Raw genomic sequence first — 27,216 nt, 5'->3', positions numbered from 1 at the left:
GAGTGCAAGGCCCTTTCAGTCAGTGACAAAGGTTTCAGGAAAACAAACAGTAACACCAAAGGCTTGTTGAGGTGGAATTCAGACAGAACCTTGGCATGAAAGAGGGGTGTGTCTGCTGCATCACCCTCGATTCTTGGAAAGTCCGGTATGGTTGCCTGCATGATAGGACCTGGATCTCACCCACCTTCCTGGCAGAAGCGATTACCACAAGTAAAGCAGTTTTCCATGAGAGGCCCGACGCATCAGCTTGAAGGCCATCCCCACCCCCCCCCCCCCATGAACCTAGTCAGAACCACCTTGATGTCCCACGCCGGGGCAGGAGCCTTCACCAGCAGGAAAGATCAAAAGAATTTTTTCAGGAACTCATTGTGGAGTCAGTGAGACCACAGTGAAGATCTTCCTGAAGATAGCCGCCAGATGCACCTTGATAGAAGCGTGTGCCAGACCGTCCTGGGCCAAGGAGAGCAAGTATTGAAGAATTGGCGGGGCCTTGACCCTCAGCGCGGTAATCTTCTGCGACCGGCACCATGTAGCAAAAAGTTTCCACTTGTGACAGTAGCACTTCAAAGTAGACAACGCCCTGGAGTTGGTGAGGATCTCTCTGCAGTCCGCAGGAAACTCGTATCCACCAAACTCTAGGGCTGCAGTAGCCAAGCACTCGGTTCAGCGATCCTGGGTTGCGATGCAGGATTGCACCTTCTCTGTTGAGAAGATCCGGAAATACCAGCGGGTGACGCTGACAAGAGTGTCTGGATACCAAATCTGCCTCGGCCACACTGGGGCGATTAGTAACCTCCTGCATTGGCACTGTTCGAGTGTGTTGATGACTCGTAGCAGGGGAGTGAACGGTGGAAACACGTACAGGAACAGGCCTTCCCACAGGAAGGAGAACGCGTCCCCCAAGCTCTTTGGTTGGTGGACTCTGCAGGCAAACTTCTGCCATTTGGAGTTTGCCGCCGTAGCCCCACTTGACGAAGATGCAGTGCACCTGATCCTGCCAAAGTTCCCACTCGTGGCAGGAGCGCAACTCCCTACTGAGGGAGTAAGCAATGGTGTTCTTGACACAAATTAGGAACATCTCCTGTCCAACGGCCCAGCGCCACAAGTTCAGCTCTTCCTTGGAGAGCGTCGGGGATCGAGTGCCCCCTCCCCCCCCCCCCCCCGTTTCCTGATGTAGAACATTGTGGTGGTGGTGGTGTTCGTGAAGATCCTCACCTTGCTCTCCAAAGACGGCATGAACTACTTGAGGGCCCAGTATATTGCCTGTAGCTCCAGGATGTTGATATCGAGATGCTTTTCCGGCAGCCTCAGGCCTCTGGGTGGGCTTCCCAGCCTTCCAGTGAAACATCTGTGGTGACCATCTCCAGGTATGGAGGGTTATGAAAAACCGGCGATGTTGGAGCGGATGGCGCACCACCACCTTAATTGCCTGACGGCACTCGTACAGCGAGATCCTGCCCAAGAAGCTGGGTCTGGAGTCCACCAGCAGCCTCACAGACTTAGAAGTAGCCTTCCTAGGAGGATCTACGCATCAGGGCCCTTCATCAGTAAATTTCAGGCAAAAATACCCGAAGGCCTCCAAGGCACCGAAGGCTTCTGCGGCGAGAGCACCGACTGCTTGGGCATTGAGAATGGCGCTGATGGCACCGAGGGCTGGAACGAAGGCACAGCTTCGACATCGGTATCCGACAGACAGCGCTGATGGGGTCCACGCCACCCTTGCCCGGTTTCTGCGGTCTCGCTGGAGACGAGGACCGAGAAGCATGTCTCTTGTGACTATCCTGAGCCTAGTCCGAACAGGACCTCGAAGGTTCCTAAGGAGTCGCGTCGAGGACCAGAGCCCGAAGGCGTGCAAGCCACACTACGAGACCGTTCCTTGCCAGCTTCGTCAGAAGATGCGGACGGAACTGTGCGCTGCGATTGAAAAATCACTGACATATGCTCCCGAAAAGCAGCCCATTCCTCTGGAGTGGAGGACTTTTTGTTCACTGGCCACACTACACTCAGCGCTAATAGTAGTCCCAGAACACCTGAAAGGGGAGCCAATACCTGACAAAGTACCAACAGTGTCCCCCTGCAGTTGAACAAAACCACCAGAATTTCATATCCTCCCTGGGAAGAGCAACTATAACAAACTGAGAAGGAAAAAAATAGAATGAACCATCTATCCAAAGGCTCATCAACACTGCTTGAAGCAATACCCGAAGAATACAAGTTGTTTAGCTCAGCTGAAACTTTCCTTGCATCACTCGTTATCTGGCGTACAAGCACGAGCCAATGCCAAATGGCTGCAGATCGTGCGCTGGGAAATGCCAGTTGGCAAATGACAGAGCTGGGGTTCAACATTTAGAAAAGAGGTTAACTGGCAGAAGTTAACAGACAGAATCCTCCTCAAAACAGCTTCCCTCACATCTAAATGTCTGAATAACCTAGCTCCCCTGTAGTGGAAAAATTGACTAGAAAAACATCCCCCCACCCCCACGAGATTTGCCAACACCTTCAAATTAGAGATTCCTAGGTTCAAACGCTCGACTGCAGGAGGAACTAGTTTTCCTGTCAAAGCTGCATAATGTTGGAACAAGCTACCACTCGACCTCAGAACTGAACAACCCTACCCTAAATTCAGACATAAGATAAATAAATGGCTGAGCGGAAAGGGCACAACCTGGCCTATACCCAGCCCACTACACTTGGCCTATACCGAACCTTCATCCATGAACTTCTCTGTACTCCAGGTAACTGAGCATGCATCACCACCTACTAGGCCATATATGTTACATAGATTTACGAGATTGAAGTATAAACTTGATATATCTGTCTTTATAGTTAAACATGCTAGAGTGCCCTGCATACCTCAAGATATGCCATGTACTTTTATATATTTTGCCTATGTGTTTTATATACTATTGCCAAATACTGTAATAAGCTTAAGATTTCTTATGTATACTGTTGCACCGGCTACCCAAGGGTTTGGCGCGCATTACCAAATAAATAAACCTAAAGGTGGAGCTGCATGCCTTGAGGTTGATGACGATGCAGAACCGTTACGTACTGGATATGCTGACAAGGGAAGGAGGCATGTGCCAAAAGATCAGGAGTTTGTGTTGCATGTTCGTGCCTTCCGAGGATGCAGAAAATGAGTCCTTGACATACGTCATAGCTGCAATGAAAAAAGGCTAGCATTTAAGAGGACTGGTTTACAATGTCATTCAGCTGGGTCCCATCCTGGCTGGAAGCAATGGTGAAGATGCTGGTACCGGTCATCCTGTTCAACCTGGTCCTTTTTTGCACCTGCCAACTGGGATTATGATGCTGTGCCAAAGCAGTGTCTAATGGTGCAACGATGGTTTCAATTGACGTTCCAAAAGTACCTCATAGTACAAAGGAGATAAAAATACAAACTGACCACCTTATCCCCACCCCAAATGGTCCCCATACCCTATGGAGATGAAGTATATAGGAAGTATCACACTATCATTGTTCCTCCCCCTGACCCTGAAAATTATAAGGAAGTATGGGTACATTGCGACGGGATGCATCTATAGGACATGCACTCTCAAAGAGTATACACAAGCTGGAGAAAGCCTGCGAAAAGTATGTAGGGCATAGATGCCAATAAAGGGAACACCACCATATGAAGCTGCAGTGAGTAGGGAAAAGGAACACAAGTATGCAGAAGTAACTAAAGGGGGGAATGTTGGGAAGGAAATCTTTTCCACCCCCCTAGGCAATTTACAGTGAGGCGAGTCCCATAGACAGACGTTTGATGTACCAGGGGGGGAGAGGGCCGTGCTAAGAAACCCGGCACAAACACAATATTGCATGAATCATAGATGTATAGAATTAGTGCGTGCATATAAAGAGACGCCATTTTGTAGTTATGGTAGACGTATTCAGACTTGTATGCCCGCCAGTAAACATAGGCCCGGCGGAGAAACTTTAACAGGCCCGAACACACAAGGCAGACGAACATGCGCTGCTAATTCCCACAGAAACTTCCCTTTTTTCCCTATTTCGCACATGAATTTCCTTTTTTTCCCTAAGTGTTGCAATTACTAAATTTCCCAGAGAGACATACGCCCCCTGCAAGGCCATGAGAAAGCAACAGGCTCCTCATGGCACACATTCATCACCATCACCGCCACCACCACCAACAGACCTCCAGCCCTCATCCAGCCCTACCAGGAGTAAGGACACCGACCCAATCCAAGACCCCTGAAATTCCATGATAGGGGACCTCAGACCACCAACCATAAAACCAATAGCTATAAAACATCTAAACGAACACGACAATTTCACGCTATCCCATAAATACACCCTTTGTAGTACGAGGTACAGGGAGGAATAAATGAATTCATTATAGGTCAAAACGAGGGTGGACGCCCTGGGTGCGGAGCATGAGATGAACCGAGCAAATAATGTGTGGGCCAGCATGATCATGTTCCTCCGCTTGTGCCAGCCCAAGCTTCCCATGTGCATGCCATAATGATGTAGTAGCATTGTCTTACAATAATAACTCTGTAAAGAGTCAGACCTTCAGTCCCTGGAGGGATGAGCCCAGCTGACCCCACGTGAGGGAAAGGCAGACGGACAAGACGAACCAATCGTAGCATGGCACCCCCTATGGAGCAGGCCCAGGTACATGGTCTCACCAACCAGCCACATGGATTTTTACTATATAGTGATGCCTTATAAGTTTCCGTTTGTATTACTTTTCCCCAGAACATTCTAGCAGCAGAGTTCTTTGCTTGCATCTTTATTTTTGTGCGATTAAACTGGTTATCCTTGCAAGAAATCTATCAGCCTTTTTTCCCTAGTGGGTTGCATTTTTTCTGGCAGGAGCATACAGGGGCGTGCTTTCATTGCACTCACAAGTGTTCGCTCCTTCTGGCTCTTAGGTTCACTCTGCATTCCTGTGGGATGCCCAGCAGACAGTGCTCACTTTTCCGGATAGTTTGCAGCCCCGCTCTTTCATGGTGGGAGCCGTCTAAAGCCTCTCGCTCCCTCAGTGGCCGGCAGCACCTTGGCGGCTTCAGTGCCCCACAGCTCCTGCTGTGTAAAGCAAGGAGTGATAGCAGGAGTATCGACCCTCTCGCGGTCAGTCTTGGCCCCGGCGACTCCCTCACTATGCTGCTTACCCTGGCTGTACGCAGCGTCCCCCAATCCAGGTAATCTCTCCCTCTTATACACCTGGGGCTTTTTAACAGGCTGCAGGTGCAAGACCTCCATATTAATTGTCTTGCCTTGGTAAAGCCGATTAGTGGGACATACCTGGCTATTGTAGTTGAACTCCTCAAGGGCCCGCTTCCTCGTCTCAGTACCAAAGTGTTGTGAATGCAAGGAAGTGCGCATAACTCCTAGTTCCTCCCCACAGTGGGGAGCGCCCGAAGCCATCAGCCCTCCTGGGCTGTGTATAACTGAAGGGGCCACCCCCGTTAGGTAGCCCACCTTGACTCCCTGGGCCACACTTGGTTGACATGGCCCAGGTGGCGTAGCGTGGGGGTCGGGGGGCTTTGGGCTCTCCATGCCACCTCAGATTGCTGGTATGCATCTTGCACAAGCAGCCCAACCATATAAAAGACCTTGGGGCACCCACACACTGTTGCTGCTGTTGCCAGGCTGAACCACCCACCACAAGAGAAAGCAAGGCAGTGTCGCATAGCAATTTTCTATGCAATTCTGTAGGTTTGCTAATAAATGTGACACTTGTGTAGCAAAATTAGCTATGTAAGTTGCCATGCTCAAAGCATCGGTAGCCAGGCATTCCTCTTGAGCTTGGGGCTCTCCTCACCCTCTTTTCAAGTGCAGCAGTAATGATCTCCACTCTTAGTGCCAAAGGTCTCTGTGGGAGTGGTAGGCAAGAATTGCATTTTTCTTTTTCAAATAATTGCAAACCAGCAGTAAAATCGGGAAAATACCTTTTAGTGATAAATATTTTTTTTTTAGTTGCATATTTATACCCAGAGGTTTCTAAGCGCGGACCCGGGGTTCGAACCTCTGTTGCTTCGTTTAGTCTTGCTTCCAAGGCGAGCACGTTGCCGCTGAGCTATCCTCCCGGGATCATCTCCATCTTTTACAGTCAAATTTAGGTCAGTGTATCTAAATCTGTGTCAACTATATTTCATTTTGTGATGAAATGCATCAGATTGAGTGAACCCTTCTGAAAATATACATGATCACACGATCAAATGCATTTGATGGCAAACCTAGTTCTGTAACTTGCTGGTTGCATTCATCTGTGCAATTGGTGCTCAACCCATGAGCTGATTTTTCCCCCCTGCCCCCACCCCCCCGCCCCCCCACTCCCCACCCCCCCAACCATGACATTCTATTTCATCGCCCTGTTGCTTTATAGCAGCTACCCTGAAAAAGAGAAGGAACAAGTTACTTACCTGTAACTTTTGTTCTCCAGCATGGGTCTGGCATGGATTCACATGCTCATGAATATTCCCCGTCAGGCCGGGAATCCTAGGTAAAGAAAAAAAAATCAGTATCAGTTTCGTTTCTGATCTGTCTTTCTTAGTAGTAACCAATCACTGATCTCTGGGTCATACTGCCCCCAGCCAATGACTGACCTCTACCTAAGCCCCTCCCCTGGCAGCCATCCTCAGATTTGGTCGCATGTAAAGTGGCAGTATGACCAAGTGAAGAGCCGCAGAGGGGAAGGAGGGAGGGTTCGCATGTGAATCCATGCCAGGCCCATGCTGGAGAAAACCAGTTACAGGTAAGTAACTGGTTCCTTCTCCAGCATGGGGTCTGGCATGGATTCACATGCTCATGAATATAAGAATACATAGCAGTATACACATGCACAACCACGGGAGGTGGCAACAGGCTCAACATTAAGCATCTCTTACCTCCTCACCAGGCTCACCTTAAGCGAACAGGTTGCGCAGCACTGCTTGGCCGACCCTGGACTCCTCCCTGGAGTCCCGATCGACGCAGTAGAATCTCGTGAAGGTGTACGTCGACCTCCACGTAGCAGCCCTGCAGATGTCCAGCACGGGCACACCAGACAGGAACACCGTGGTAGCAGCGATCGCTCTGGTCGAATGGGCTCTCGGACAGCCGGGCAGCGGTCGGTTTGCCAATCGATGACAGTGCATGATGCAGCCGGAGAGCCATCTGGAAACGGAAGCCTTCGAGAGAGCCTTCCCTTGATTCACAGGTCCAATGTTCACAAACAGCTGTGAGGTCTTCCGAAAACTTTGTGCGGTCCACGTAGAACTTCAGCGCTCTAGCTACGTCCAGCGAGTGCAAAGTCCTCTCGGCCGGAGACAAAGGGGACAGGAAGAAAACTGGCAACACCAAGGGCTCGTTGAGGTGCAAGTCCGACGGCACCTTGGGCATAAAGGAGGGGTGCGTCCTCAGCACCACCCTCGTGTCGTGAAAGGTCAAGTATGGAGGCTTGCAAGATAGGGCCTGATCTCCCACTCGTCGTGCGGAGGTGATGGCCACAAGAAATGCTGTCTTCCACAACAGGAACTGCAACGGTGCCAAGTGCATAGGCTCGAATGGGGCCCCCCCCATGCGCCTGGTCAGCACCAGTTTGAGCTCCCACGCCGGGGCGGGGGCCTTCACCGGCGGGAACGATCGGAATAGTCCCCTCATAAATTCCTTCACCAGGCGATGAGACCACAAGGACGCCCGTCCTGTAGTTCTGGTGCATCGGGAAATGGCAGCCAGATGTATTTTGATGGAGGCGTGAGCCAGTCCAGCTTTGGCCAGCGACAGTAGGTACGGCAATACTTGAGGGGCCGTAATCTGCAGGGGGTTAATCTGTTCACGGCACCAGACAGAGAACCTCTTCCACTTATGTCCATAACATTTGAGAGTTGAGGACGCCCTGGCTCTTGCAAGAACCTCTCTGCAGTCAGCTGGGATATCGTATCCTCCAAACTCTAGTGCTGCAGGAGCCAAGCCTGCAAGTTCAGCGACACCGGGTCGTGATGGAGAATGGCGCCTCCTTCTCTAGAGAAGATCCGTGTCAGTCGCCAGCTTGATAGGTGGGGACGCTGACAAGTCCAGAAGGTCCGGGAACCAGATCTGTCTCGGCCACGCCGACGATCATCCTGCACCTGGACCTCTTGAGCTGGTTGATGAGGCAGAGCAGCAACGGCAACGGAGGGAACGCGTACAGGAACAGGCCCTCCCAAGGGAACGAGAAAGCATTGTCCATGCTCCTCGGCTGGGAGAACCTGCTGGCAAACCTCTGGCACTTGGAGGTCATCGCCGTCGTGAACAGGTCGCTCTAGGATTTGCCCCATCGTTGAAAGAGCCGATCCACCTGGTCCTGGCGTAGTTCCCACTCGTGGCACGAGTGCAGCTCCCTGCCGAGTGAGTCGGCGATAGTGTTTTTTATTCCTGCCAGGTGGAAGGGAACCAGAAACATCCCCTGGGTGACGGCCCAGTGCCACAGATCCTGGGCCTCCTTGGATAGGGCTGGGGGGGGAGGGGGGCAGGGGGGGGGGTCTGGTGCCTCCCTGCTTCCGGATGTAGAACACCGTGGAGGTGTTCGGTGAAGATCCTCACCACTTTGTCCTTGAGGGACGGAAGGAACGATTTGAGCGCCCAGAACACAGCTCGTAGTTCCAGGATGTTGATGTGAAGAGACCTCTCCTCCGGGAGCCAGAGGCCTCTTGCGTGGAGATCTCCGGTGTGGGCCCCCCCCCCCATCCCTCCAGGGAGGCGTCCGTCGTTACCGTCTGCCGGTAACGACGGTATGCCTGCCGAGAGGTGAGCCTGGGCACCCCACCATAGAATCGCCCGATGGAACTCCTCGTCGAGCGGGCTACTGTCTTCAAAGCAGCCCGCCACTTGAATCCAGCGGGCGTCGCGGAACTCTTGTAGCGGACGCATCCGAAGTCTGCAAAGGGGCACAAGGTAGATACACGAGGACATCATCCTGGAGGAGGGACTTGATGGACCTCACTCTGGCCACATCCGTGGCTAACATGTGCTGCACCTTCCCCAAAATGGCCTTCGTCCTTTCTTCCGACGGAGATGCCAATCGCTTCACTGTATCGAGCTTCGCTCCCAGAAACAGTGCCACCTGCGACAGGACCAGATGGGATTTAGGGTACTTGATGGCGAATCCCAGCTCCTTGAGCAGGCGGACGGTCCTCGCTGTGTGTTCGACGGCGAGTTCTCTTGACCTTGCACAGATTAGCCAGTCGTCCAGGTAGGGGTAGACGTGGATTCCTTGCAGGCGCAGCCGCGCCGCCACCGGTGCGATGCACTTGGTGAACACCCTGGGTGCCGACTTTAATCTGAACGGCAGGGCTCTGAATTGGTAGGGACGCCCCTGGACTAGGAACTTTGTGACCTTTTAGAATGGTTATGTGGAAGTAAGCATCCTCCAGGTCCAGTGACGATAGGAAGTCGCCCTCCTCCAGCTGTCCCAGCACATGCTGGAGGATGACCATCCTGAATTTCTGCGCCTTGATGTACTTGTTCAACCAACGCAGGTCCAGGGTGGGGCGCCAACCGCCTGTCTTCTTTCGGACGAGGAAGTATCTTTTATACTCGGAGCCCCAGAGCCTCCTGGGGACGAGCTCGATGGCCCCCTTCCTGAGCATCGCCCTTACCTCCAACAGCAGTTGAGGGACGCGATTCTCCTTCCTGGCCACAGGAGGAATGCAAGGACACTTTGGAATTCCAGAGTGTGTCCGCGGACCAGGGTGTCCAGCACCCAACGGTCGGTGGAGATGGACTCCAACATGCTTACGAACTTCGTCAGCCGGCCTCCCACCAGGGTGCTTCGGTGGGGGCCCGACGCAACGGCCAGTTCAGTCCTGCTTGGAAGAGGCCTTGCCGCCTTGGCCTCCTTGCTGACGGCGGCGAGACCCTCCTTGCTTGCCGCGGCCTCTGTAGGCCTCCTGGGACGAGGAGCAGGCTGCCTGGCAGAGCCGCCGCTGGATCCCTTGGAGGCTCCCCGTCTGCCTCCAGAGCTCGGAAAGGGCAGCCATTGCTGAAGGACTCCTAGGGCTCGGGCTGTTTCCGTGTCTGTCTTGATGGCCTGGAGGGACTCATCCACCGTCTTTCCAAACAGGTTGTTGCCATCGATCATCATGTCCAAAACTCTGGTCTGGACGTCCTGGCAAAAGTCTGTCGCCTTGAGCCATCCTCGTCGCCGGAGGCAAACCCTGTTGCCCAGTTGGCAAAATCCGTTATCGGCAATGCCCGTTGCCACCGTTATGGCGTGATCCGACACCACCTCTCCTTCCTGCAGAATCTGTAGGGCCTCCGCCCTCTTGTCATCCGGTGGGAAGTCTAGCAGGGGAGCCATCTTGAACCAAAGCTCCCTGTCGTAACGGGCCACAATCGCTAAGGCATTGGCCGCCTTAATCATCGTCGCCGCCGAGATGACTCGTCCCATGGAGTCCAACTTCTTGCCCTCGCTGTCCGGTGGGGAAGTTGAAGCCGCCGCACCTGCTCCTTTCTTCTTGGCCGCTGCCGAGACGACAGTCCGGCGTGGGCTGGGCCCTGAGGCACAAGGGGGCGGCATCGGGGACACGGTACTTCTTCTCGTACCTGTCCCTCTTGGCGGTGGTCGTGGAAGGGTTCTTGAGGATAGCCAGTCCCTCGTCCCAGATGTCGACGAGCAACGGCACCACGAGGACCGTCTTTCTCTTGGCCTCTCGTCGTTGGTAAAGAAACCCTTCCTTTTTCTGTTCCTCAGGACAGAGCTGGAAAAGCTCAGATGCCCTGGTTATCATGGCGTGAAAAGAGCCAATTTCGTCGGGTGGAGAAGCCCGAGGAGAGGAGCGGGGGGGGGGGGGGGGGGAGGGGGCGATGACGGGATGTCCGTTGCGTCATCGCCGCCGTCGTCATCCGTCCCCGTCGCAGTTTCCGTCACCGTATCCTCTCTAGGGTCCGGCGAGGGGGACGAGGGGTCCACACGGACACGAATGGCGGAGCACACTCTCCTCTGCTTGTTCGGAGGGCTTCCCGATGGGCCTGGTTCAGGATCCTCCATCGGGGTCCGTGGTAACCTTGTCCATCTCAGTACGTAAGGATTGGATTGCCAAAAAAATGGCCGCTGAGCTATCCTGGGGCTCGCGCAATGGCTGTGACGGATGGGATGGCTGCGTCACTGGGCCCTAGTCGTCGCCATCTTCGATCGCATCAGCGGGAACCGTCCCCTGGGAATGGACCTCTCATTGAGGCCTTTCACGGTTTCCACCGGAAACCCCCCGGAGGCTGAATCCGAGTCCGTAATGGCCACCGCCCTCCCCCTTTTTCCGCCAGGGTTTTCACGATGGTCTGGAAAGAGGATTCCCTCTGTGGCGGCAGGGAAACTCTGGGCCCAGAGGCCGCCTCCAATGGCGTAGCCTCTGCCGGCTTCGCCAAGGCCGCTGCGACAACCTCAATAGAGGCCTTTGCCGGGTGCATCAAGGCCCTCACCACCTTAGGTGCGTCCTGGGCCTTCGCTTTGGGGGGAGGGTCATCGCCTCGCTCCCCCTCGGCTCCCTTCGAGATCGCCCGGGGCCTCTCAAGAAGCTTACCCGGGTTCTCGGACTTCCTCTTCCCCAAACCAGAGCGCTGGCTCGTAGTTGATCTTGCCGGGGAAGTCGCACCCTGCCTGGCAGCCGAGGAGCCCGACCTTTCGGCGCTCCCGGTGCACGCAGACTTGCGGTGCTTGGCCTTCTGTTGGGCCCCCGTCGCCGGGGCGCCCTCACAGGACTTAGAAGACCGCTCCGACTTTTTCTTCGCCTTCTCACCTGCTGTGCCCTTCTCCAGCCAGGCAGCGAGGCGGGAAAGACGATCTTGCTTGGTCCGTTCCGACAGGTTCTTGCAGAACGCACAGTCCTTCTCCACGTGCGTCTTGTCCTCATGAAGGCAGTAGGGACATCTCGAATGCTCGTCCTCCTTGAAAACATTTTGCAATCCGCATCCTGGGCAGCTCCTGAACAGCTTGGATCCGGGCGTCGAGCTTCCCTTGTCCTGGGCCATATCCGTTGAGGTAGGCCACAGATCTTCTGGAATCCTCCAAGAAGCGCAACTCGACAAAAACTTCACCCTTGAGGGGCGTAGTAGAATTCCGAAACGGGTCCCCTTTATCGGAAGTAGAAACGGTGGAGCTTGAGGCTCGATTAACCGAACAAAATGAGAAATCTCCTGAAAAAGCACGAAAACGCAGTAAAAGCTCGAGAGCTAACATACAAGGACTCCCAACACTTGAACGTGCGGTACAAATCTGAGGATGGCTGCCAGGGGAGGGGCTTAGGTAGAGGGCAGTCATTGGCTGGGGGCAGTATGACCCAGAGATCAGCGATTGGTTACTACTAAGTAAGACAGATCAGAAACAAAACTGATACTGATTTTTTCTTTACCGAGGATTCCCAGCCTGACGGGGAATATTCATGAGCATGTGAATTCATGCCAGACCCCATGCTGGAGAACCACAAACTAAAACATTCCACCCTGCTTGCCCAGTTCCCTTCTTGCTACACCATCCACTCTACGCAAATTTATTTTCCTCTTACATAATGAATACACACAGCTAACTAGGAGGTTTACAGAAGGTAGTGATCAATAGTTCCATCCAGTTGGTACATTTGCACTTTCATACACTGTAGTTGGCTTCCAGAGCTCGCTTTGCTTTATAATTCCGATGGCATTATATATTAGCACCTGCAGGAGACAACTGGCCAAACTGTTTTCAGAGCTTGTTCTCTCCATTCATGCAGCTAACCCATTACATTTTACAGACACTCATTCACAGCTCACAAAGCTTTTTTGCTCACTCACATAATAGATTTTATGAAGGGCGAGTGCCATTTGCAGGGGATGTTTGAAACATGTAGTTTGCAGTAAATATCAAAAATATGTGTCAGTGGGTATGGCTGGCCTCTGGGTGGCATCATTGTGCCAAACAAAGCAGGTTTGTAATGACATGTACCATGTTACAGAAATTGCACTTAAATGTGTTGTCATGCTATGGGCTGAGTGCATTTCTCTTCGATGAAATATGTAAGGGATATATTACTCACCGTAATCGTATTTCTGATGCTTGTATCTGCTTAGATTCACATGCTGTGCATAGGCCGACATCTAGTGGAAGCTGCGGAGTATTACAGTTTGTTTTTCGAAACTCGAAAATGAGCGTCGACACAGGGCGTGCCAGTAATACTATCCCTAGTGTGACGTCCACTGTACCCAAGATCCCTCACGCGTCTAGGATCCTCAGATTGTTTTTTCCGCCATACTGGTCGGAAGCATTTTGTGGAGTCCCCTGACCTTAGCCATACTTTTGCTAAAATATTAATCTATTGACATCCTTCCCCACCCCAACGTCGAACTTCGACACTCGACGCCGGCTGGAGAAGAAATCGACCGTCGGCTGCTGCACGACGGATTTGGGCCTCGGAAGGCCTCTGGCCTCGGCCCTGCAAGTAGGGAGAGTGGGGGGGGTTGTACATACTCTACAATCGTGGTATATAGGTACACCTTATACATTTCCTACACTTAACAGCCCGCTGCCTCAAGGTGCATATGGAGGGTACCCCTTTTCAATTCTGCCCCAAGTGCAATCGCAAATACCCTTGGGTCGACAGGCACGCCACGTGCAATCTCTGCTTGCCGAGGGACCACCCCGAAGCGAACTGCAGAGCGTGTAGTAGGTTTAAACCTAAGACACTTAAGGACCGTTCGACGAAGCGTTGGGCCCACCACGCCAGGCAGGCGGCCATGGCAGCGGAGGGCGCCTTCAGCGACGCCGTACTTTCGGACGGCGAGGGCATTACGGCATCGAAAGACAGCCGAGCGCAGGTCCCCGACCTCGGAAGGTCGTCCGGCAGGGCGGCTATGGGGAAGACCCCCGGCGACACAAGCGCTACACACACTAAACACACAAAGTCCAACCGAGACTCGACGACGTCGAGTTCTCGGAAAGAGGCACAAACAGAACGGTCCGATTCGGTGTCCTCTGGGCGCTCGCGATCAAGATCGCCGCATTACTCCAGGCAATCATCCACTCTTGCCAAGAGTGCCTCGCTCCCTAGGCGAACAGAAGTTCGATCGTCGGAAGACGAAGACAACTTCCACCCCCAGGCCGCGCTCCAGGAGTCGGAGCCCGCAGTCAAAATCAGTGAGGCCCCACGCTCGAAGAACAGGGACCCCACCCCCGATCCTCGACGCCAGGCGTCGAAAACCTCCGGAGCCACTAAAGGACAGGGAAAACATTTTTCCACTCACGGGGAGGGGGGAAAACAGCAGAAGAAGCAGCCTTTGCTCTCTTCCACACCTGTGAAACACACCACTCCCCCTAAACAGACAGACAAAACCAGGTCTACTGATATGTCTAAAACCAAGTGTCTGATCATTTCGCCTTCTGTAATAAACTCTCAAAACCCTGCTGTTGTGCTGAAAGAGAAAAAGTGTGCAAATAACTACAAGAACCGGACATCAGCCTTCCTTTGTCTGCCTTTCCTTGTGTGCAAGCCACCTTGTGGTGGGGTAGCTGAGAATTCTGCCCTCGCCTTCTGATTTTTCCTACATTGTCCACATTCACAACGGGTCTCACCGGGGTGATCTCAAACCCAGGGAGGCAGGGTTTGGAGACCTGAAAGAGGCGAGTCAACTTATAAGTTAAGGGATAAGATGTAGATTGTGTGCCTGCATAAACCAGTCTCCCAATAAGGCAAGTCATACAATCACCCCGCTACACATCTGTTCCCCATCCCACACCAATCTGCAATAGAAGAACTCACCTTTGACAAAGTGTTCCACTGGCAGAATATACCTGGAATAGATGGATGACCAAAACAAAATGTGATAATATCAGCTCCTAGTGAATAGCCTTAGCAAAAACTGATCTGCAAGTGAAATGAGATACTACTTTTGAGCTGCTACCTAAAAGGTTTCTTCACACTGGAGATATTCTAAAAAATCCTGCAGTCTCACAGACCAATGAAGAAACCTACAAGAGTTTGACTGCCTTTTCTCCGAAGAAAAAAAAAGAAAGCAGAGGGACAGTAACTACTGTCCTTGTGAGTCATCAACAAAGACCAAGGATTGAGTACACAAAATGTCAGGTTATCACTCCACTGCATGGATCGAAATAAGAATTTGTTGAGCAGGCACTAAAAGCAGCTCCTGGGTACCCGGCATCACACAGTAAACAGGAGCTGCTGCTGGGGGAACAAGGGGCTACTACATTACAGGTCATGTGCATGTTCCATTTGTGGCATGCCATCTATAACATTTTGTCCCTTAAAAAGACCTATTATGGCTTAATTGTTCCTTTAGACATATCCCCAAATATACAGAGTGAATGTCACATCAGTCTGTTTCTACATCAGCAGTTGGTCTGGGGAATAGTAGCTCCTGGCAGCGATGTCAAGCTAACCAGGCTCTTCTGGGTAAGAAGCAGAAACCAAATAGCTCCTAACAATTTCGAACCCTGCCCCTCTACGCGCAACCACCTCACTGCAGACCATGGCTGGCTATGGGAGTGGGGCCAGACCGTGGCTGGCTAATGGAGTGGGGCCAGACCCATGTAGAGGGTGGTTTGGAGGAGCAGAAGCCTAGGAGAAAGGGATATTTGCCAAATAAAAGTGACCACAGTGGAGAAAGTGCAGAGGGCTATTGTGGTGGTCGCCTGAGAAAGGGCACTACATCCCATGTTACAGATAACATGCATGCAGAGCAAGCCACGTATTCTATTCTGCCCAGCTGACGCGCCGCTACCCTCCACCCCCCCTCCCATCTTGACAAGGGACTAGATGTGCACAAGGTGTCCTGGAACAAAATGGACTGGGATCAGAGAAAAATGAACAAAAAGTGAAAAAGTATGAGTGGTGAGAGGCGGGGAGGAGACTGACCCGGGAGAGTCAGACCAGGGAATACAGGTAGATGGGATGGTGAGGCACGATGCTGGCACGACTGCAGCGCTACAGTAGCATGAGGACGCGTCGACCTGCGGAGGGTGGCCCAGATCCTAATCACCTACAAAACATATCGACACCAGACAAACAAGGAGCAACTCTCCTAGAAAGGATCCCAGTGAAGAGGCCAAGGACTTTAGCAGGATCGGTCTTCAGAGTGAACCATCACTCAGGCGAAATCACAGAGTATACCACTGAACTCCTTGCTCAACTTGAGAAGTAGGGAAAGGAAGCTGGCAGGATCGTTCTGTTGGTTTCACCTCGGTCTACGAAATCTGTAAACCCACGGTCGACTGGTGAAAACCCTGGTGGGACAGATTCCCACCCACAATAACAGTGAGCTGCGTAAAGACAAGACCCGTCATTTAGGCATAATGATTTCATTTCGTTTTAAATGAAACCTTTATAGAATTGAAATATTAGAGACAAAACTGAGTTGGCATGCACGCAATATCAAAACGGGGGTCTTAAAAAATGTGCTTTTCAGAACAGGAGATAAAAGTACTGTTTATTTTTCTCAATAGGGGCTTACAGTTGTCAAAATGAAACGGACATGCAATGGTTGCCAAACTATAATTTAGGTTAACTGACTCACAGAAGATACTTCACCTGTAAAATAAGGTTCTGTAAAATGAGTTGACTGCCTGAAGCCGGATGATCATTCAGTTTTATAGCTTAATTGTCGGTGCACCAAATGCCCGCAAGTCGCTTAACACTCAATACACCTCTTTCAAGACCGACCAATTTGTGATCCCAGTCTCAAACAAAGTCAAATCCGAGTCTACCGTGACGCCTCACTCTCCATATCCAGCCAAGTTGGTGCCCTTGCCTCCTCGGCAGCCTACGCAACCAAAGTTCTCAATGCAGCCAGACCCTTCCTCACAAAAAACAATTGTCTCACCATTGCCAGAGCCATCATTGGTTCTAAGTTAGACTATTGTAATGTCCTATTCACAGGCACCTCTGCAGGCAATATCAAAAAATAACTAAACGCCGCAGAGCCGCCCTGAATATCCCAAAATGGGAACACATCACCATTGCCAGAAGGGAAGCTCACTGGCTGCCCATTCCGGAACAGGTCCATTTTAAAATATTGTCCATTGCCCACCTCACACAAAGGGTCACAAAAGCCCACTCCATGAGACACAGGGGTGGAGTTAGTACAGTCCGGCAACAAATGTGGGTTTGAGGGAGGACTCCACTATCTTTGTTTTCTGTGGGATTTTCTCTCCTTCCTGCCCCCTCCATTTCCTTTGGAATAAGGCATTCTGGGCGTGATTTCAGAAGCCAAGGGACACTTGTCACAAGGACCGTGATTGAATCCATTAAAGCAGGCTTGCGTTATTCCAATCCCGAGTGTCATTTTGTCTAAAATAGAGGGGATCTTACACCTCATCTTTGGTTCATTTATGGACCATGCAGAACTCAAGACAAAATGTATTTAAAACTCTTTTGGGAGATTTGACCTACCCAAAGCCAGCAGCCATTGGGGTGAAGGTGTGTTCTAAGGGCAGAGTGAATCTCTGTCCCCTAATCACTGCCTTAGCGCATTGGGGTGATCCTTGCAAATAAACAAGCCTTGCCATTCTGGCAGAAAACCTCCATAAGCTGGGAGAGAAGAGACTGGACTCGCCTTGTCCTGGAATCCATGCAATGGGTCTCAGCATCCTGAGAGCCATAACAGCCAGGATCCCTGCGTTTGTCTTTCAGACTTGTTTGAGACACATTTGAACCACCTTTAACACCTTCAAACCAATGGGATCAATCGGTGCTGCCTTTGGCACTCACCCGAACTTCAAACCACCACTGCTCAAATCATTGCACCATTTTGACACCACATTGTCCCAGCAGAGCCCAGTCACCTACTTTGCTCGAACATCACTGTATAATGCAGACGACTTCAAACCACCACTTTGAGCCAAATTTCGAACTGTCAGGACCTTGCATCGAAGCTCTACTCAAACCATTGGACCACTGCGTTACTCATTGACCCAAACTGGCGGTACTCATTGTTTTAAAACAAGCTTGATCGACAAATTGCTCCTGGTGATAAGTTCAACGTGCATCGCTCAATGACGCCTTGAACTGCAAGGCACACCCACATGAATCAAACTCTATGCACTCATCCCGCCTAGGACCAACATGACTCACTGACTTCAAACCAAGTTCAACCCACAAGCATAACAGTTCAAAGCCTGGTTCGGGACTGTTGATCCACCGAAAATTGGAATCGGGTAGTTTCAAGGGACCCCGTCACCTGATCCACCTTTTGGGGCTATACAGACTTAAGTTACTCTACTCAGACAGACTCCTTGTGCCTTAAGTGAGAAGATGTAAAGCTGGAGGATCCAGCTTCCCCTACTGCACCACAATATGGAATGCCTCCCCGCCCTCCTGAGATCTGGGAAATCCTACTGGGCTTTCCGCAAAGCACGCAAAACCCAGCTCTTCTAACTCCCCTACCACTACTACTACTACTACCACCACCTTCTAGTCAGCTATTCTCTTAAAGATACACCATTCACAAATGACTACTTTATGAATTCCCTATGTCTCCTTGTAACCAATCTAAAATGGCATTGGACCTCCTGACTTGTCCTTGTTTTTTACCTGACTTGTACCTACAACAGCGCGTCAATGCCTCTGGGCTGTTTGTGCGCGTTATAAATGAAATAAATAAATCTTCAAAATAAATATGCATTACACATAGGCTGGAATGGTAGATACATTTAAGGTTCTATGAGGTTTTCATATAGGCCAGTTTTGCTAAAGCTAGTTTTCCCCCAGGCACAGCTTTGATGCAGCATTCATGCTCCCGTCCCCCCCCACCTCCAACCGCCTCGGATGCAAGGCACACTGACCACAACCCCGGTTCTCCCTCAAGGCTCCTTCCACACCACCCCATCTATCCCTGGTCTTGTGCAGAAGACAGCCCTTGTTTCCCCTCCTCAGACTCGGCCCACTTCGCCCTCCCCACACCCATCCATCCCCACTTTCTGCACCCACCTATAATCGAAAGCCAACCACCCCACGGCCCTCGAGTCTGGTGGCCACCACTTCCTGCCCCTTCATAGGCATGCACAATAATGCAGGATTTATTTGCGGACAGGCCACTGTTGGGAAGGGCAGCCGTCAGGAAATTGAGTTCACACATTTAAGGCTGTATACCCTTACCCAGCACATCTCACCTCCAGAACACTCATACGGGTCCAGGGCAGACCAAATCCTCAAAGGATATGTACCCAGCCATAGAAAGCAAAACAGATCCTGAACTCTCCAACCAAGCCATACCCAGCGGTCACTCAACCACAATGCCACCGACCATAGCAGAGGACCCAGAAACCAATTGGTAAAGGAAAGCAATCATTACAGTTTATTCTCCAAGAGGAAAAAAGGATTTTAAACTTCATTAGCTGAAGGAATAGTATGCATGGAATGCAGGTCTGGGACTGCTGACTTTTCTGAAAGACTATACAATTTCCAGAAGGAGGGAGCATGCCTGAAAACGGTCTGAATTTCTAGCAGATGGTTGCATTTTAAAGACATTTTGTTCACATGTACTTGCTGAATATAATAAGTGTTCAAAGTTGGACATAATTACTGATGTTATTTTAACTTTGGAAAATTACAGTTACATGTGAAAAAATTATATTAAAAATGCAAAATTTCAAAGTTAAATACAAGTTCTGTCAAGTTAAAAGCCAGAGCGGAGTGAGGGAGTTAGAGGCCCCCGGACCAAAAACACGCAATCCCGGATGTTAAGGCCATTATCACCCCAGGTTACCAAAGCAACAACTCGGGGAGCTTAAAAAGAAATTGAAAAAATAAATACAAATTTTTCCTTCCTACAAAAGGGATGCGTGCCCCTCTTGCCTTTCCATGGCGCCGTTCTGCGCAGAGAGGAAGGTGAGGCTGTGGCAGCAAGTGCCGCCGCAACAGCAGCAAAAATTTAAGTTGGGGGTGGAATACACATTTTAAAAGGGGGGATAGGGGGAGCCGACCGTCAGGTGGCTTGGAACACGAACTTACAACGGCAGTTCAAGCATGCGTTGCTAGCCACCCGATTGGCTGGCTCCCCACGCCCGGGTGCTAATATGAATTATTATTTTTTCAGTTAGTCCAATAAAAAGGTTATCAAGAAGGTCATTCTGAGCAAACATCAGGGAAATGTACATTAGTAGGCATAAACTATGTAAAAGATTGTGGAGTGCATACAAAGGGAGCCTTCAGTACATGCAGGATTAAGTAACAAGGTTGATTGAAGTTTCGTAAAGGAGGTATCCCCAATGGAGGTCACGTGCACCATGGTGAAAGGTATCCATTCGAAGTGCAATATGCCCATCTACAGCCAGAAAAAGGGCCTGAACTCTTTGCCCAGGGTAGGAAACGCAGCTCTACACCTCACACTATGCCAACAACCACCTGTGCAAAAGATGCACAAATGTAGCCAACTTTCCACTTCTGCAACACCTTGGTGGTGCAAGTGCAATCGAATGGACTATACAGCGCTACACAGCAGCTTTTGGCACGAAGTTAACGTTACGCCGAACGATGCAATAGAGACAGCTAGCTCCCCAGGATGAAAGGGTGGAGCATATATTGTGCTGTGGATGGGTGCATATCACGAAGATTTGATAGCCTTCGCCCAACTCGGGCTATATTTTAGTCACATACCCCAACAGGATCACCAAATCAAATGGCTCTTGGAGGACAGATCACGGTACAAAATGTGCACTCGCCAGTAATATTTGTAGGGTGACCAGATTTCCAAAACAAAAAACCAGGACGACCAACAACCTAAGAGGGACTACTCCATCGCCGCCCACCAATTACCACCCCTTCCCCAACACAACCCACAACTACCACCCAACCATATTTCCAGCACTTCTCCTTTCTATAAACTGCATATGATCTCATTTGTGCAGTTTTGTCTGTGAATCTAAGCAGGTTAACTCAAAACAAGCTTTGCTCTAATTGATATTACATGGCTTGCTGTACAGTCTTTGCCAAGCCAGTCTCTGTAGTACAGTCAGTAAGTGTGATTTGTACCTGAAAGGTTGGGGGTTCAAGCCCATCCTCCTGCTCCAACATTCCGAACGGTTTGTTGCCACCCAACCATGCAATCCCCGGACAGGGTTTTTCAAATGAAAAAACTCCCGGGACGGAGTGATTTCACCGGACTGTCCTGTGAAAACCGAGAAGTCTGGTCACCCTAGATATTTGGCTCTTAGCGAGTAAGAAATGCTGTGTTGCATTAGTGCACAGAATTGAGGTGGCAATTGACTTTGCAGCTCGCTAGTAGCTTGCACCTTCAGAGATCATTCCTTCCTCCCGCTCCTGATTTGCCCATTGTGTTCCCCGCATTCACTTTCACACTGCCTACTCTTTGCTGTGGCAGTTCAGTCAGCCGGCTTGGCACAGCCATGATTATCCTCCTGGTTTACTGGGAGGGACATTCAAAACGGTTATTTGGTGAAGAAAGAAGCCCGCCCCAGCACACTTCAAGCGCCCACCTGAGCACATCTTAAGTCCATCACAGAACCATGCACTGATGAATGCCTGTATCACCATTACCAGTGTTAGAATTTGCCTTCAAAGAAAATTGCTCAGTCACGGGTATTGGTGGCGAGAGGGAGTGCACTACCTAGGGTTACACGCACAGCAAACCCTCACTATTCCAATCACCTCCCATGCTAAGCCCCTTGTTCCTTTCCACCTGTTAATCGCTCTTCTAATCCCACGTCTCCTATCCACTCACCTTAGCCCTTCCCTTCCCCGCCAGTTCAATCATGCCCCAGAGTGCGGTGTGCCAAAGGCACAATCCCAACTAACCAGACCCGCCTCCGCTCTGAAAGCGACCATAACGGTAGTGACAAACCCTAACCAGTGTAAACTACTGCAGTCTGAAATACTGTATTAACAGGTGCATTTACAAAGCAACAGGCAGTACGGGAAGACGAGTCTCAACAGGGTCAATCAAGGAATGACAGATTTTTCAAGAGCAAGGCAGAACCACCAGTAACAGTAACTCTCGATGCCGAGAGTCCCAGTACTGCAGTGAAGCGCACACACCACAAAGAAACCATAGTTACGCACCTGCATATCTGGTTCGCCAGGAAGAATAACGATTCAAAGAATCGTACAACTGGGCATCAGTTACATCAAGGCCACCCGTTCTAGAAGAGGGCTTCATAGCCGATGACATGCGTGCCTGCCGCTCGACACCCCCTGCCACCTTGCAGCTTGACCCCCCATTCATTTCCAAGTTAGCAGCTGGAGGTACTAGCAGACAAAAACAAAGCTCTCGGGCGGTGTCCAGGCATGCCGCGCTATCATGCTGGTGGAACTGGATCAACTCCCTGTGCAGGCCAGCGCCCTGGCGTGGAACCGACGCAAGGCAGGAGCAAGCTCAGCAACATGCCCCACGTTACAAAGCACATCTCTGGGACCAGAGCTTTGGTGACTCAAGGAGGACTGCATGCCACTGTTATGATCTATTGTCTTGGCCTGCATTTCTGCTGGCCGTGTCTGCGCCTGATGGAATGTTGCCGAGCGAGCGACAGCTTGGCGGAATGTTGCTCTGTGTGGGTCAGTTGGCCCAAGCCGAGTTGTGGGTGGTCTGGCCTATGTCCCTTTCCCTTTCCCAGCCCTGTCTCATTGTATATAACCGTGTACACGTGTAATAAAGCCTCCTGGAGCCTTCGCCTTGACTGTGCAGCTGCAGCCCGTCTAGGTGGCGTGCTGCGGGGTCTGGCCACGGCTGTCGCTAGAGGAAAGGAGGACCTCTTCAGAACGTCCCTCCGGGCAGCAGTGGCTCTGCGCTGCGGCGCTCGGGTGCGACTGAGTCATGGTCAAGAAGGAATATGGCGGCACAATGGAAGCAGGGAATGTTCAAGCAACTGTTCATCAAGGGATTCACCGCGACAGCTGGATTACGGATCTGGTGGCCGGTCGATCACCCAGCATCAGGACTGCGAGCTCACCTTTGAGCGTGTGTTTCATTATTGGCGGCTTGGGTGAGCAACTTCTGCTTTCCGGGCAGGCCCTCCTTCAGCGAATTGGAAGGTGCCCACAATGGGACTTGCGATCCATTGGTTAGGTCCAGTTGCTTCTGTGGCCACCGCAAAGTGTATGCACATCACGAGTTTCAGCCAATTGAGGTTTATGGAGATTGCATGAACGTTCTTCCTCCTGGGTAAAGGAAACAGTCATGTGCATTAATGTCATCTTTTGGGCGTTGTCTGTGTTCCTGGTTTCGTTTAATGTTGTGCTACCCATGCGTTGTGTCTGCTGGCTTCACTAGGATTGTGAATAAGTACAAGTTCTTTTGCAAAGGTCACATGCTTGCGAACACCGTGTTTTTGTTGGTGTTTGAGACTACAGTTTGTTATGATTATAGTAAAGGTATTACACTAAGTATACTTATTTAGTTCCTGTTTAGAGCTGCATTACGTAGAAGCTTCACTGTGAACTTGGTGTTTAGAGTGTTCTAGGAATACAGTATTCTAAGAATGGGAGGTTATGTTTGTTGAACTTGTGGAGGGGTTTCCGTTGGGGCTGCTGCTCTGACAATGCCTGCTGTCGTATCAAATATACCTCCGTGCGTGTGATTACTGCCTGGACCTCTTGATTTCTTAATTGGCGACGAGGATTATTGTTGTGTACCCAGCGTTTGTTGCCTGAAGCCTCAGAGCCCTGCCTGTGCATCCCGCTCCCCATACGACAGCAGGCTTGGTGAAGCGTACCTGAAGCAGCGGGATCCTCAGCAGGTCAGGAGGCGTGCGTGCTCTTTGGGGGTGTCAGCCTCTCCGTTTTCCCCATTTTTACATTGCAACCTGGCGCGCGCTCGCAGCACCGTTGCAACTTGTTTTCTTGTCGTTTGCCATGGCTCGAGCGTCTGCTGCTGAGCGGGGAGGTGGGCGTGTCCCTCCCTCGCGTCGCTCTGAGCCTGGCATTGATCTGTTGCCAAGCAACCTTTCAGAGCTGGCCTTTCTCTCTCCTCTGGGAGTCAGGCATGGTGACGTGTAACTCCACGTCAACAAAGGATTGTTTGCTGCCTTCTTCAGGGTTTATGGAACTGTCTGAGCGAACTCTTCCCTTCTCTGGAAGTCGGGCATTGTGACGTGCCACCCCACCTCGACAAAGGATGGTTTCCTGCTTTCTTCAGGGTTTATGGAAATTCTTTAATCATAAAGCAGCGGATTGTGACGTCCTCGCTCAGTCCCTGCTATAAAAAAAATATATATACCCACCTGCAGTCAGAACCTCCGGAAAATTGCAGAATTTTGCATAGTGATCACCCAAGCACCACATCATTTGGCAACATTATAGCCTCCTGAACTGTTACCTGTTGGTTCACCACTCTACAGTTGGAACATGGCAGCATCAATACCCCCACCAATGTCTTTCCTCAATGAACCTGGTCGGCCCCATGTCAGGTGGGACAGGTGGAAGGACATGTTTGAGAACTATCTGGTAGCGATGGACGGAGAAAGATTTACCTCAGCTCACAAAAAAGCTTTGTTACTTCATAATCTGGGAATAGAAGGGCATGCTGTGTTTGATGGGCTAAGCAGACATCAAACTGCTGAGACAGAAGATATGGATGAGTACATGTTTGCCCTCAAACAACTCAAGGATCATTTTGAACCTAAAAAAAATATGTTACTTTTGAGAGGCACAAATTTTTTCAACGTGTGCAAGAATTTTCAGAGTCAGTGGAATCGTACATAGCCTCTTTAAGGACGCTAAGCCACTCCTGCGAGTTTGAACATCTCTCTGACTCATTGATCTGAGATCAACTAGTGAGGTGCACAAATATTAGAATTCAAGAAAAGTTGTTGGCAAAAGACATGAAATTGGAAGAGGCAGTGGATCTTGCCAGAAGCATAGAACAAACCTCACAATACGTCAAAGAACTGAAGTCTGACAGAGTTCTCAAGCTGTGTGTGCGGTTGATCACAGGAGCCGATCAGGTGTAAATGTGAACCGGAAGGGAGCGTGGAGTGCGAAATGCTCCACATGTGGTAGGATCAAACATGGATCAAACTATCCCTCCTGCCCGGCAAGAAATGCAGAATGTTTCAAGTGTAGGACCAGAGGACATTTCGCCAATGTCTGCAAGGGCTCATCAATAAATCTTTTAGAATCCAGGAGAGACCAAGAAGAAAATGTCCACTCGGCCTATAATATACAAGAAGTATCCTCCACACAAGACAATCCTAGGCATGTGTTCGAAGTTTGTCACTGGAGGAGGAAGCAAAGAAAGACCGGTGGATATCTTTGTGATTGATGGTCAAGAAATACTCATGAAAGTCGACACATGCTCTCCCTGGACCATAATCTCTAAGGAGACATTTAAAAATATCTTAAGAAAGGATGAATCAATATTAGATCCGCCAAAGATTCAGCCTTATGGATATGGAGAATCTCCTATTGAAATGTTGGGCCAGTTTTCTGCAAGAATACGATACGGAGGAGAAGAAGAATGTAAAGCTGACATTTTAGTTGCAAAGAAGAGTGCCTCTCTTGGGTTGGGAGGAACAGAAGATGTTGAGAGTTAGAGTTCAAGCTAGTGCTCTTGAGCCGGTTACTATTGCTGAGGTTGATGTATGGTCGAAAGAGTTTCCAGATGTCTTCACTGAAAACCTAGGCAAACTTAAGAATTTTGAGCATCATATTAAACTTAAGAAAGAGGCTCAGCCTATTGTCCATAAAGTGAGGCATGTGCCCTTGAATATGAGAGAACAGCTTCGCAGTGAGCTCCATGATTTGGTTCAAAAGGGTGTCATTGAACCAGTAGAAGCCACGGAGTGGTTGTCTCCCATAGTTCTGGTGGCTAAAAGCAATGGTAAATTAAGGTTATGTGTAGACCTGCGTAGTCTCAATCACAACATTTTAGTGGAAAGACACCCCTTACCCAACATTTCGGAAACTCTCTACCCTTGGTGAACCTAAATTGTTTTCTGTCATTGATCTCTCTGCCGCTTACCACCAGGTTTCCCTTCCCAAGGAGTCACAACACCTCACTGCCTTCATTACACCTGAAGGCACGTACAAATATAATCGCATGCCATTTGGGTTAGCCTCGGCGAGGGGTGGGGGGTGCCAGTGAGCCCGACACAGTGACGAGAGGCAGGAGGCACACCAGAGCAGGGGCAAGCGAACTCCATTTGAGCAGATGGATCCGTGGACCAGGCGCACTTGGACCGCCGGAAGGCTGCCTATCCTGCATTGAGGTGAGGAGATTGGGGGGGTGGGGGATGAGCAGGCGAACCCCCACCACGGAGGAAGCAATGGGGAGAAAGAGGAATGGAGCGAACACTGTGGGGCACTCGATAACAGTGGTGCCGGCGGGGGAGAGGAGGACCCCTGCGGGTGGGCCGGAGCATGTGACCCACACGGGCGGGCCTGGAGAGGGGCCCCAAGTAGCTTCATTAACACAAGCCAGACCCACATTAAGAAGGACAACCCTCTAAACGAAGCACATGAGGGGGGAGAAGGGGTCGGCACCCTTCGACATGGATAACAATCATATAGAGGGCCTTCCCTGGAAATGTCTCACCCACCAAGAAACTCAGGCTGAGAGGATTCCCTGGCAACAGGACACCATTCGGAGCATCCCAGGAGCTGGAGCTGGCCCTGTCTTACACAGCCCAGAGGGGACATGGCCACCAAAGCCACGGCCAGGCGATAGGGATAATAATCTTTAGCGCATGCCTGGGATCACCCGCTGGGGGGCCCCCTCCATAAACAGGGAAGCAGAAGCACAGACTGGGACGAAGGAACCCCCACGCTTCGGGCCCTGGACCTACGGATGGCGGGGGATGGCCCTCCCCCAACCCCATGACCTCAATAAACCCAGAGGAGAAGAAAGGAGGAAAGGGAGCATCCCTCACAGTAAGAACACTCGGGTAGAGAATCCCCTAAAGACAGAGGGCTGGGGCGCAAAGGTGGGCCCTATAATGTGGAGGGGGCAGAACCTAGCCACTCCCCCCACCCCGCAGACAAGACAACTAAAACTAAAATCGGACTGGGTGGTGACCCCCGAGACGAGGGTCGAGGCATATGCCCGCCCATGGAGGCTCCAGTGGAGAGTCCAGTAGATTCGGACAAGGAGAGGGTCCCCAGGGGCTGTCCTGGGGCATGTGCCCACCTTGAGGGAGCCTCGCATGTGACGCAGTGACACCAGAAAGAAACGGAGGAGGAATAGCACAACCCAACCCGCCCAGGGTGCATGCCGCAGATGCTACCTACGAAACCCAGCTCAGGCCCCCCAAGGAGGAGTACAATTGAGCCACACAGAAGGGGACCAGCGCGACAATAT

General features: G+C 50.9%; 1 protein-coding gene across 6 annotated transcripts in view; it reads right to left on the bottom strand.

Annotated features, from left to right (window-relative positions):
* Positions 1–27,216, bottom strand: part of CSNK2B (casein kinase 2 beta) — a 148,947-nt gene that overhangs the window by 45,629 nt on the left and 76,102 nt on the right. The window contains exon 1 of one of the 6 annotated variants that reach the window (XM_069635093.1): positions 21,987–23,080. The exons of the other annotated variants lie outside the window; for them this stretch is intronic. Coding sequence (XP_069491194.1) covers positions 21,987–22,149 — 163 coding nt within the window. The 5' untranslated portion in view covers positions 22,150–23,080. Of the gene's footprint in view, positions 1–21,986; positions 23,081–27,216 lie in introns of those variants that run through there. 6 annotated transcript variants of the gene reach the window in all.

Source organism: Ambystoma mexicanum, chromosome 13 (genome assembly GCF_040938575.1).
Source record: "Ambystoma mexicanum isolate Mex_15411 chromosome 13, UKY_AmexF1_1, whole genome shotgun sequence".
Taxonomy (NCBI): Eukaryota; Metazoa; Chordata; class Amphibia; order Caudata; family Ambystomatidae; genus Ambystoma; species Ambystoma mexicanum.
This window is presented reverse-complemented; position numbering and strand designations above follow the sequence as displayed.